This window comes from Lepidochelys kempii, chromosome 1 (genome assembly GCF_965140285.1).
Source record: "Lepidochelys kempii isolate rLepKem1 chromosome 1, rLepKem1.hap1, whole genome shotgun sequence".
Taxonomy (NCBI): Eukaryota; Metazoa; Chordata; order Testudines; family Cheloniidae; genus Lepidochelys; species Lepidochelys kempii.
The window spans coordinates 316,796,292-316,808,204 of record NC_136380.1 but is presented as its reverse complement, the minus strand read 5'-3'; the positions used below and the strand labels follow the sequence as shown (position 1 = coordinate 316,808,204).

Here is an 11,913-nt window from a genome sequence, read left to right as displayed (position 1 = left end):
CTGCCACTGTTAGAGTTGCAACCAATGGAGAATATAGGTTCCAGCTTCCTTCACCTCAGTGCCATCTGCCTATGAACGTGCCCATCAGCAAAGGGACTTAAGTGCCTAACTGCAACTTTAGGCGCTTCAGTCCAACATTTAGGCATAATGCAGTCTCAACGCCGCACTCAGCTGCTGCCTAACCCTGTAGGTACCTAAATTCCCTAAGCACTATGTTTCTGTGGGTGGGTGTGCACAAGAACACATAAGTCCTGTTGCTGACAAGCTGCTCAGCGTCCTCACTAAACCTCAGTAGGATTCTCACAGTAGCTGTTTCCCCACACCTCTGTCTCCTGTGGGGGCCACTCCAGCAGGCAGTCTCAAGAGCACCAGTTCAGGCCCCACACAAGCCAGATCAGATCAGCTGACTGGCAGTGTGTATTCCAGCATGCCAGGGACTAGAGTACATAGCTGGGATGTGGGAGGTCTGTTTTCAAATCCCTGCTTGGCCTGATTTGGAGCAGGGACTTGAATGCAGGCCTCCTACATTCTACAGGAAAGACTGAAGGAGCCTTGCCTGTTGAAGCTTTTTACTTTGTGTAAGTACTTAAATATTCATTGGGCCACACACCATACATCCTGGCAGAGGAAGGATTTGAAAACAGGTCTCCTACATCCCAGGTGACTGTCCTACCCACTGGGTTATTGGCTATAATGCAGTGAGTGCTCACTCACTCTTTCCCACTGGTTTTTCACGAGAAAGGGATGGCCTGGTTTCGGTGCCTTACTCCATGAGAGGGTCCATTCTTGTGAATCCCAAGTGGAAATAATCCTCCCTCCTTTGCCCCCCCCCCCCCCGCCTGGAATTAGGTGCCCTTCTGTCTTTGAAGGCAGGGCCTAAGACCTTCTTCTCTTCTGAGTATATCCTACTTGCTAGTTTAGGCAATTCCGCACTCAGCTTTTTGGGTTCTATGATACCCTTTCTTAAGCATCTAATCCTCCCCAGGCATTGTATCAGGAATCTGGATGCCTAACTTGAGGCTGAGGAGTCCGCTGGGCAACAGGGCAACTAAAAGTTGGGTGTGGGAATGCTGAGCATTGCCATGGCTATGTCCATTTGTGGCTATAGCCTGAGTGCTTTCTGTGTAAAATCAGGAAGACTAGTGAATGTTCTAGTTGGACCTCTCAGTCTCTGGAATTGGGCATTTTTGGGGGGTACAAACTGTTTGGGTATCTTTTTTGTTTTTTTCTGCTTAAAAATATGTGGCCCCAGATTTTTTTTTACTGAACTCAAACAACATGCAATTCTTACTCCTGTCTCAAGGAAGAGAGTACAAGCAGATATATGCAAATTGGGTGCAGGCCTCTGCTCCTGATCAGGTGCCAATATAATGCTTGGTGCCCCCAAAGTGTGGGCACCTTGCCTTTAGGTCTTTGTTTTAATTACATGATTTTGGGTCTCTCTTTTCGCTTAGTTCAACTGCTCTGCAGCTCTAATAAAGCAGTCTGACCAAAGTTCAGTGTGTATTTGGTAAGCCACCATTACCTAAGGGAAAGCCTCAGGCAAGTATATTAGTGGTTTAAAGCACTAGTAACCTTGCAGCTAACCAGTCAGTAATTTAGAACCACAGTGAGCTACATATCTGCTTGGATACAGTAACATTACAGGAACCTCTTTTTACTTGTACAGAGATGCTGATGTCAACTGTGAGAAATTAAGCTGCTAAACCTCCAGCTGCCCCATAGGCAACTGATGGCCATGAGCTCATATTTCTGTAGTAGTTTTGTCATTCTACTCATAGGAAAATGAAACTAACAACAGGGTGAAATGGCCATAAAGCTCTGGCACATTGTTATCCCATTTAAAATACTATTATTATTTGTATGTTTGTGTGCTAGAGGACAAGTTTCTCTCATGGTGATTGAAGCTGCAGTCTTCTTGGAGCAAAACCCAGTACAGACTTTGAAACATGTGCCCAGATACTGTGATGATGAAAGCCATCTAAGAACCTGGATAGATATATTATTCCAGCAACAATCTCAAATTTAATAAAGAGTATGGCTAAATTGCACAGTTAAGAACCTAAGAACAGCCATACTGGACCAGACCAAAGGTCTGTCTTACCCAATGTCCTGTCTTCTGACAGCGGCCAATGCCAGGTACCCCAGATGGAATGAACAGAACAGGTAATCATCAAGTGATCCATCCCGTCGCCCATTCCCAGCTTCTGTCAAACAGAGGCAAGAGACACCATCCGTGCCAATCCTGGCTAATAGCCACTGATGGACCTATCCTCCATGAATTTATCTAGTTGATTTTTTGAACCCTGTTATAGTCTTGGCCTTCACAACATCCTCTGGCAAGGAGTTCCACAGGTTGACTGCATTGTGTGAAAAAATACTTCCTTGTGTTTGTTTTAAACCTGTTGTGTATTAATTTAATTTGGTGATTCCTAGTTACCTGGACTCTTACCTTCATTTTAGACCAACCCCTCCCACCATCATCCACACACAAAAATCTCTAACCCAGGTTTGGAGATGCTTTAAACAGCTGTTTATATTTCACAAATTTACCAGAGTGTGGGCATGGGTTAGCTTTAACTCAGGCTCGAACCCACCCACTATACAGCGAGGACATATGCTAAAACACTCCAGTGTTGACTACCCTTTGCACAATTCCCCCTGAAGGACAGATAAATTCTCCTGCAGTTGACACAATTGACTGGGATGAATCCTAGAGCGTCTCAACACAAAAAAACATGGCATATGCCACCAGACACACATCAGCAAGTGCAGAAACAGTGAACTCACAGTAACATGAGTATGTCTTTGCAGTGGGGATGCTCACATCCAGGCTAGGCTAACCTGGGTGCACAGATGTGGGGGCCAATCACCTGCATTAAACGTACAGTGTAGACATAGCCATGCAGAGTTGACTATTTTTTAAATTCATGCTCCACACTTGTCCCTTTTTCAACTCATTTAATCAGATTGTTAACTTCCAAAATGGGGTAAAAGGTATGTTGTGTTTTTCTCCCAAGGACTGCACTGCAACAGCTAAGCTTATTGTCTATCCTGCATTGCCTGACGAGGTTCTAGAGGTGAAAACCTGGTTCTGTATATGCTCTTAATTTGTCTACTATGAATTCTTTATAATGGAAGCCTTTCAAATCTTATGAAATATTTAAATCCAATTCTGCACCCCTCTTTCTGCTCCTAAAGCTACAAGTCAATGGACAGTATGTTAAAAACCACTCTGCAGGACTCGGACATCATATTTTTCAGAAGATATACTTTAGTTTCACCAACAGAGGTCACTAAACCACCACAGGTTTAATGGTTTTCTTTCAGCATTTTGGGAGAACACACCCTGAACAAGTTTTCTGATGACAGTCTACTACATTTTTAAAAGAGCTCTAATTTGCACACTTAAATAAAAATCATTTTGGTTAAGTAACTGGAAAAAACAATACAATAGCATGATTATGCATATAGAATACAAAGGGTTGTTAAGAAGATGTTTATCAGCTGTATCGCAGAAAAGATAACATTGATTTATAAAAGTACATTTAGTACCTGAAAAAAGTTTGAAATCAGAGCTGAGCTAATGGTGTACATAAATAGGCCTGCTTGCCAGCTAAATCAGAGTGTAAAACTCAAACAGGGTTCTGATGTTTAACAACTAGAATCTTCCATGATCTAATTAATGCTACTTTCCATATTTTGCAATGTCAAGATCCAGCCTCGTATGCAGAGAGGAGGCAATAAGGAAAAGAGTCCCTGAATAATTAAATTTTAAAAATCAATGCTTAACTGGCAGCAGTCCTGCTAAAACCAAGAGCAGCCACAGATGTATTAGCACACAAAGCCAGTTAATAGAATTGTACAAACAAAGGTCATTTGCAAACCTACAGCTGTAGTATAAACCTGGTTTTGCAAATAATTATTATCCACTCAGGATATGGTACTCTAGCCATTCAGCTCCCATTAGAACATAGGGGAGCTGCACAGCTAAAGCCTTGTGCATCATTTTGAGAATATACCTTTTATGTTGAACTAATCCCAGTGGATAGTCAGCACTAACTCTGGTGTCCTTTTGACCTTTTTCCTTTTAATATATTTCGCCTCAGTAGCAAAAGGTGAAAATGTGTTTTTCAATTGCAAAACAGATCATTTCATCAGTGGTTTTCTATGAATGTAAGGCATGGCCTGTAAATGTACATGTGGAAAATGTAGACAGTCCCCAATTCAGACATTCATTTGACACTTAATAATAGATTTACAACTATGCTTTTAGGGTTGCTTTTTTGGTATCCCTTTGAAACTTACTCATAATGGTAGGCCTCACTGACACCACTCTCAACAGCTGCTGGTATGTATGAAGCTACTGGAGTGGAAATGTTAATTATCATCAGCTACTGGAATTTCTCTAGGGACTACTTGTGGCCGGACATGTGCTTCTCTAAAGAACTTCAATAGGCTTTTGGAACACATCTTACAACCAAAAAGAGTTGTCTGAACGATTGCAAAAGAGAAAACCCTCAGGTTCTATCCTTAATGTTCTTTTCATAGTGTATGATTTGTAAAGTCTCTCAGTTTCCCTGGATGTAAGTTATTTAAATAATGTTGGTTTCAGAGTAGCAGTCATGTTAGTCTCTATCTGAAAAAAAAGAACAGGAGTACTTGTGACACCTTAGAGACTGACTCATTTATTTGAGCATAAACTTTCGTGAGCTACAGCTCACTTCATTGAATGAGCTGTAGCTCACGAAAGCTTATGCTCAAATAAGCGTGTCAGTCTCTAAAGGTGCCACAAGTACTCCTGTTCTTTTTGCGAATACAGACTAACACGGCTGCTAATCTGAAACCTGAAATAATTAGAATACCGCTTTATGAAGAGAAAGACCTGAACTCCTTTCATATCTATTTCCATCACAAAACTGCAAGAAATGTGTCCTTCCCACTTTTGCTTTACCTCCTGCTAGTCAGTGGCATTTACAGTCTAACCTTATTAACCTCAAGAGTTTGACCTTATGTCAGAGAGGATGATTGCCCACAGGAAACCTAAATATCAGTGAATGACCCGGCAGAAGACAGGGCTCCCAGGAAGGGAAAATAAAGCTTGTTGGGGGGTGGGAGCAGGGGGAGAGAAGGGGAGAAGCAAAAAAGTTTTAAAGTCCTGACTTTCACTATTATCATAGGTATTGCATAGTAGCGCTTCAACGTAGTAACCTATAACGTGGCTTTTTATAATAGTGGAATCTTGCAGTCAAACTTCACAAGCTTCAAAAAAGTGGGCATTTCTGCTTCTCTTCACCCCTAATTAACTGATTATTCAATAAAACAAGAAGGCTGAATTTGATATTCACTTGTTTCCATGGCAATCACAACCCTAGGCTTGATTTCATTATTGGCCCATATATTGTGAAATTGTCACATTTGCTTCCAAACATAAAATTTGAAATAGTAGGGGGAATATTGTATTTTGAGTAGTTTACTGGCTAACTTCTCTGAATCAAAAATGTTCATGTTCTCAAAAGTGTATTAGTTGAAACTGCCATCCTTTCTTGGACTCATTGTACAGATTGATGCACAGGAATTTTTTCCTCTCCCAAAATGGGGGTAAAGTTACTTTCCACTACATCCAGTTGTGAAATAGTAACCCATAATTAAGTGGGAAAAGGCTTCTTTGTTATGGTTTAGGAGGGTGTTAACAATAGCTGAAGTACCAGCATATTCAAAATCCATAAGTAGTGGTTAATTTCTTTTGTGATGTTCTATAGCAGCATCATTTTTGTTTTTTGAAGGAAATTCACATAGATGTAGTCAAAGTGAGTGTGTCTGAACAAATAGGAACAGTTTGAAAAGAAGATTGGCTAGAGCCTATTAATTCCCTGGCTCAGCTGCTGGAGCCCCTTAAAGTTATGTTCTTCAAATATTTGTAATATAACCGCTTTCTTCCCTGTGTGGTCTGAAATGTAATTCTGAGTACAAGTGAATACACAACACAGTACTGTTATATACAAAAAAAGTTTAATTGAAATACCTGTATAAAAAATATGATCTCCATACATTTCACACTGTTAAACAGAAGGAAAAAAATCCAAATCCAAGCTGCACAAATGCAACCAGATCACAGAAACACAGCTATTAAAATAAATTAAGGTTTATGACTCTGCCACCCTACCTTCCAGAGCCAATACACAAAGACTGTACAATGTCAATAATTTAAAACCCTTCCAAATAGCGTTACTTTACATTTCTGGTACAATACCAGATGAAGGCATACTAAACTTTAAAAAGTCATTCTATTTCCCTTAAATTAGACTTTGTACAACAACAATTTTCCATCTTCCAACAGAAACTGGTAAAGTCAGAAAAAAAATTTGTTTTGTTTTTTGAACAAAAGTTAACAGGAATGCAGAAAAGAGTGTCATGGGCAAACCACTAGAATTCCCATGGGGGAGGGGGAAAGCAGTGTTGAATATAACTCTAACCAAATAAATTAAGCAAATAAATAGCCACAGTTGAAACTGTGGGAGGTCTTCTAAAACTTCAAACAAATAAATAAAAAACTGTATAATACATGGGAAAACCAAATTTACATAAACACATTATACAGGTATGGAAAAAAGTAAAGTCCTTGAATATTGCATTGATTGTGCATTTAAACATGCCCATACATACTTTAAGACTCGCAGGTTGACAAAAGGAGGGGACGGAGGGAGGGCGGGATTGAGAAAGGGGCTTCGCATGCCCAGTGGTAAAGATGATAAAAAAAAAAAAAAAAAAAAAAGAAACCAAGAGTGAATGTTCCTGATAAAAAAGCTGATATACCTGTTCATATTTGTATGCAGGCTACAGGAAATATTTTGGAGCAGCAGAGGTGGGTTCGGGGGTGGGACAGGGACTGGAAGGAGTGAAATATCTGTGTTCAAGTATTCCATCACCAGTGGATGGGACTACTTCATTCAATCACCGAACATGTTCTCCAATGCATCATAGGAGCTGCTTCCTCCAGCACTCAGTCTAAAGGGAGCAAAATCCTATAATGAACTGGATCTTCTTTGGACATACACAGCTCAAAAAAGAAAGTCCCACTGAAGCAGCTTTCAAAAAGGCACTCAAAAGCAAATAAAAATCTAGTCCAGGCTCTATGAGAGCAAAAAAGTTTACCATGTATTCAAGAGGTCACTGCTTTCTTAATAAGGTCAGTCTTTTGACTAAGTACTGGCCTGCAACTCCCAAACAACAGCGTTTCCAAAGGAAATTTCTCATTCCAAAGCAGAAACCAGCAAAAGGGGAAAATAAAATCAAGTCCCTCAGACAAAGATTCAACTACAGAATAATGAATGCATTTTTCTAGCCCCTCCTACGTATTGGCAGCAGCACTGTGGTCTTTCTGCTTGTAGCTCCCCTCCCATTGCGAGGTCCTTAGTGTTTCACAGACTCTCATTGCTTGAACTTGTGCTAGATACATCAGTATCAAGGGTCCGTAGCCTTATGTCACAGTCCTCAGACTTCACTACTTCAGATTTGTGCATCCATGCATGGTCAAAAATTTGTTCAAGTGTTGGTCTGTCTGAAGGCCTCAGTGAAAGGCACCATTTGATCAGCTGCTGACATTCTGAAACAGATGAGTTAAACAGACATTAAACTAGAAAGCAAAAAGAACCTCAAACAGAAAATCACCCAGTATCATGAATTAAGTGTTAGTAATTTTTTGGTGTTTGAGCTCACCAGGTGATATTCTTCTCCTGAAGTATAACCGTCCTCTCAAGATCTCTTCGTCTTGTTCAAAAGGGATGTCTCCACAAACCATATCAAACAGGAGCACTCCCAAGGACCACACTGTTGCTGACCTCCCATGGTATCTGTGGTATCGGATCCACTCTGGAGGACTGTACACTCTTGTTCCTACAAATGAAAAACACAACACCCCCCCCACAACATCAGCAAACTAAGTTTTATTTTCTCCCTTAACATTTTAGTTGAGCTGCACATTCATATCAAACCACACAAGACTAAAAAATTCTAAATATTCAAAAATCATAGTGGGCCAAATTCATCCCCAGTAAAAGTCCAGAGAGTCTGGCTACAGTTACACCATGAATACATTTAGACCATTAGCTTGTGCTGTTCTGTTGTGATGAATAACAGGGCTTCCATCAGCTGACTGTTTACTAAAGCATGGCTCCCTTTCACTGACCATGTGGTGTCTACAGCATCACACCGAAAATAGACACAAAAGGACAAAGGGAAAGGGGGTGGGAGGGGGGGAGGAGAAGAGAAACAGAAGGTGAACCTCAGGTCTACCTTATTACATACAGCTAATCGGCTTTATCCAATTCCAAGACAGTGTGAACAAAATACAGACTTGCTCACACACAAATTTTTCAGAATTAAAAAAGGCTATTCCGCCGCTCTGAAAAGGCTTTTAGAAACCGCCCTCCCTTGGCACTAGGCTGTTCCTTGGATACCAAACAAAAACTGGAATTTGTGATGCTGACGGTCACATGGCCAGGAGGTTCGGGTTTCACAACAAAACAGATGTTAAGTGCAGCAGCTGACAACAGAGAAGGGGAGGGGGAAGTCCCTCATCTATATCAGGCACACTCACAGCAAGGGAAAAAAAAAACAAAAACAAACAAAAAATAATCCACAAAAAAAAAACCCAGCTCTTCCATCTATGTGCAAGAAGCATTTCAGTTTCCTATATTAAAAAAAGCCAGAATTTAAGTCATTTAAGGGGCATATATAATTTATCCCAGGATTTTAAATCTCCAATGCAGGCATCAGCTGGGTTGTGAGTAATTCGTTCAGATTACAAGTCAAATACATGCATTGCATATAACACAGATGGGAACGCCTGGCGCTGGTGAAGCCTCAATGTAAACAGATCGCCCTCTAGGAAAAATGCCTTTTCCAAGGTAGGGAAATATAAACTGCTGCGTCACTGCCTGAAATCGCTTCTTTCCTACTCAACAGATCACCCCCAAGCGCCTCCGGGGCACAGGTGTAAGTTACCCGCAGATCCATTACCAGCTACTGCAGCTGCAGAGCCACCTTTTGTTGTTGTCAGGAGCTAAGAAAGTGACTAACAACCACGCCGGGAGAGCGCACCGGGTAAGCTCCGGCGCAGGGCTTTGCTGTCTCACCCGCACGGAGGCATTTGGGGGATGGGAGGGGCACATACCATCGAAGTCGGTGTAGACAGTGTCCTTAAGGATGGCTCCGGAGCCGAAGTCGATCAGCTTGAGCTCGCCCGTCCTGAGATCCACCAGCAGGTTCTCGTCCTTGATGTCCCTGTGCACCACGCCGCAGGTGTAGCAGTGGCGCACCGCCTCCAGGACCTGCCGGAAAAAGCCCCGGGCCGTCTCCTCGTCCAGGGCCCCCTTCTCGGTGATGAAGTCGAAGAGATCCTTCACCAGCTCGGGCCGCTCCATGATGATCAGGTAGCCGTCGGGTCGCTCGTACCAGTCCAGCAGCTTGATGACCCCTCTGAAGCCGGAGCCCACCTTCTTCAGCAGGACGATCTCCAAGGGCACCATCGCTCCGCTCTGGGCAGCGCAAAGAGGCAAGGGCCGCGGTCACTCACCGGGCAGCCCCGGCGGGGAAGCCAGCCAGCCTCCCGCCCGCCCCCACACGCGCACTCCGCCGGGTGGAGGCGCACCCCCCCCCCCCCCCGCGCGCTGGGCACCGAGTCTCCCGCAGCAGCGCGGGGGCTGGGGAAGTCCAGCGCCGCTCCGCTGGGGGGCTCCGCGGCTGCCGCAGTCAGAGAGGGAGGAGCCGCGGGAGGAAACCCCGCCAAAATCCCCCCCAGCTGTAAACAATAACACAGGGGCGGGCGGGGGACCCAGCCCTCTCGCCACCCAAACAATAGCCACCCAGGGTGACTGCCGGGCGGGCGGCTCCCAGCCTCTCTCGCACCCACCGCGCGGTTACACCCGCTCCCCGGCGAATACTTACGATGGTGCCCCACTCGGTGACTCGCTCCTTCACCACATGCTTCACGGCCACCTGGGGGGAGAGAGACCAGGCGCCGTCAGCGCGGGGTGGGGGAAAGCCTTCCCCGCTCTGCAGCGGCGGAGAGGGCGGGGGCGGCTGCGACGCGCGACCCTGCAGCCACGCACACGCCGCCCCGAGCAGACAGCAAGACACAACTACGCAGCCATGAATAGCCCCCCCTTCTCCTTACCGGCAAGCCGTCGGCTATCCGGGTCCCCGCGTACACGGTGCCGAAGCCCCCGCTGCCCAGCACGGAGCCCACCTGGTAGAGTTTATCGAAGGGCTCCTTCTCCGATTTCGCTAGAAACGGGAAAACAAATTAAGAGTGGGGGGTTGGAGTCGCTCTATTATTAAGAAGGCAGGACACGAGGCAGGCGAGAGGAAGCCCCGCCAGGGGAGCCGCATGGCTGTTCACACCGGCACATGCAGCTCTTCATCCTAAACCTAGCGAGCAAGGGGAAACCAGGCGGGTTTTGGTGCGACACGACAGCAGCGATCCGACAAGCAGCCACCCAGAGCCAAAATATCCAACACGCCCCACTGGGAGGGACGCGGACGCCGCGCACTCTCCCATAACAACCCAGCGAACAGGGGAGCTGTGCCCATCCCTACGCGGCGATACGCTAGCGGGGAATGTGACAGCCGAGAAATCCTCGGAGCTTGCAAACTCCCCATTAAAAAGCGACGGGCACCGCACCGTGGCTGGGTCACAACCAGCGAGTCGCTAACTGCGTACCTGGTTGGAGGATTTTCACCGGCAAGTGATCCACGCTGGTGGGGTTGCAAATGTGAGCGAGGGAGCCAAACTTGGAGAGCAACATCTTCCAGAGGAGCCGGGGGAAGGGGGAGGAAAGAGATCCTACAGCGAGACGTAGAGAGTGTCCTCCGGGCTAATTATTCAATTAACGATCTGCTGGGAAGGAGCGGCGCGATCTCCTTCCCGACCCGGGAGGGGAGCTGCGAAGCGGCTGCCTGGGCTCCTGCTCTGCTCTCCCCAGTCCACCAGCAGCAGTTGATGTTGTAGCAGAGGGTGGCAGACGCCTCCAGAAATAAACAGCCACAAAGAATCCAAGCTGAAGCGGCGTGGAGCCCGTCGACAAAAAGCAATCAATAACGAGGGCGATGCTCTGCTTCTCCCACCGCCCAGCGCAGCTGAAACGCAACCCCAGATGCCAGCGGGGCTGCAGAGAAAGTGGGTAAAATCCGCCCCGGCGAGAAGGACGCTTGCTCGGGGCCGCTGGGTGACTGCGAATTCAATCCAGCGCCGCAGTGAAGCCGTACCCCTGGTGCAGCAGCAGCGCAGCCTCCTCGGTGCCTGCTCACTTCTGAGCTCAATTACAGCAGGAGCTGCCTCTTAACTCTCAATGTTTTGGTGCGGGGAAGAGAGATACAAATATCCCTCCGCGGGGGAGTGGGAAAACACCTCGTTGTGCCTTCCGGAGTTCTTCCCCTCCCCTAGAGCACAGCGCGCTGGGATGTCTTCGTGCGGTCTCCGGCTCTGGGGGGGACTGCAGAGTCCCAGCCCACAGTAAATACAAGGGACGGGGGGACTGGAACTACTTATTTGTAGTAATAGACGCGCACAGTTACACTGTCTGAAATTCTCATCACACGCTACCAAAAAAAAAAGGGGGGGACAGAGCAAGATTCTGTAATTTGCATTAACTTTATCAGTCAGCCAATGAAGGGCCACCTTTTCAAATGAGGTATCGGGCAGTGGCCAATCAGGAAGAGGGTTTATTTGCATATGCTTAAGTGAGGCCAGGCGCGCAGGGCGGGAATTCCTAGGCGCGCCTTTCTCCTCATTTCTCCTTTCTCCCGGCTGCGCTGGGGAAAGGTCACTCTGCGCCGAGCTGAGACACTGCGTCTGGCGCTGGGGTGGGAGGGAGATAAGGGGAAAGAGCAGCAGCAACAGCAGCCGCCGCC

The 11,913-nt window shown here is 45.9% G+C and overlaps 1 protein-coding gene across 1 annotated transcript; it reads right to left on the bottom strand.

The window, feature by feature from the left end:
- Positions 1-5,993: 5,993 nt before the first annotated feature.
- On the bottom strand, positions 5,994-11,547 carry PIM3 (Pim-3 proto-oncogene, serine/threonine kinase). The gene is made up of 6 exons (XM_073328311.2): positions 10,724-11,547; positions 10,178-10,287; positions 9,949-9,999; positions 9,176-9,539; positions 7,720-7,896; positions 5,994-7,606 (listed from the first exon to the last, which is right to left on the bottom strand). The coding sequence occupies exons 1-6, from the start codon at positions 10,806-10,808 to the stop codon at positions 7,422-7,424; spliced, it is 972 nt and encodes a 323-aa protein (XP_073184412.1). The 5' UTR covers positions 10,809-11,547; the 3' UTR covers positions 5,994-7,421.
- Positions 11,548-11,913: the final 366 nt, after the last annotated feature.

Bases quoted from the DNA above. Each gene is read 5' to 3' on its own strand.
- PIM3 (XM_073328311.2), bottom strand. From the start codon at position 10,808: ATGTTGCTCTCCAAGTTTGGCTCCCTCGCTCACATTTGCAACCCCACC. The intron at 10,288-10,723 runs GTACGCAGTTAG...TCCCGTTTCTAG, and splicing joins GGTGAAAATCCTCCAACCAG to CGAAATCGGAGAAGGAGCCC. The intron at 9,540-9,948 runs GTAAGTATTCGC...TGCGCTGCCCAG, and splicing joins TCACCGAGTGGGGCACCATC to AGCGGAGCGATGGTGCCCTT.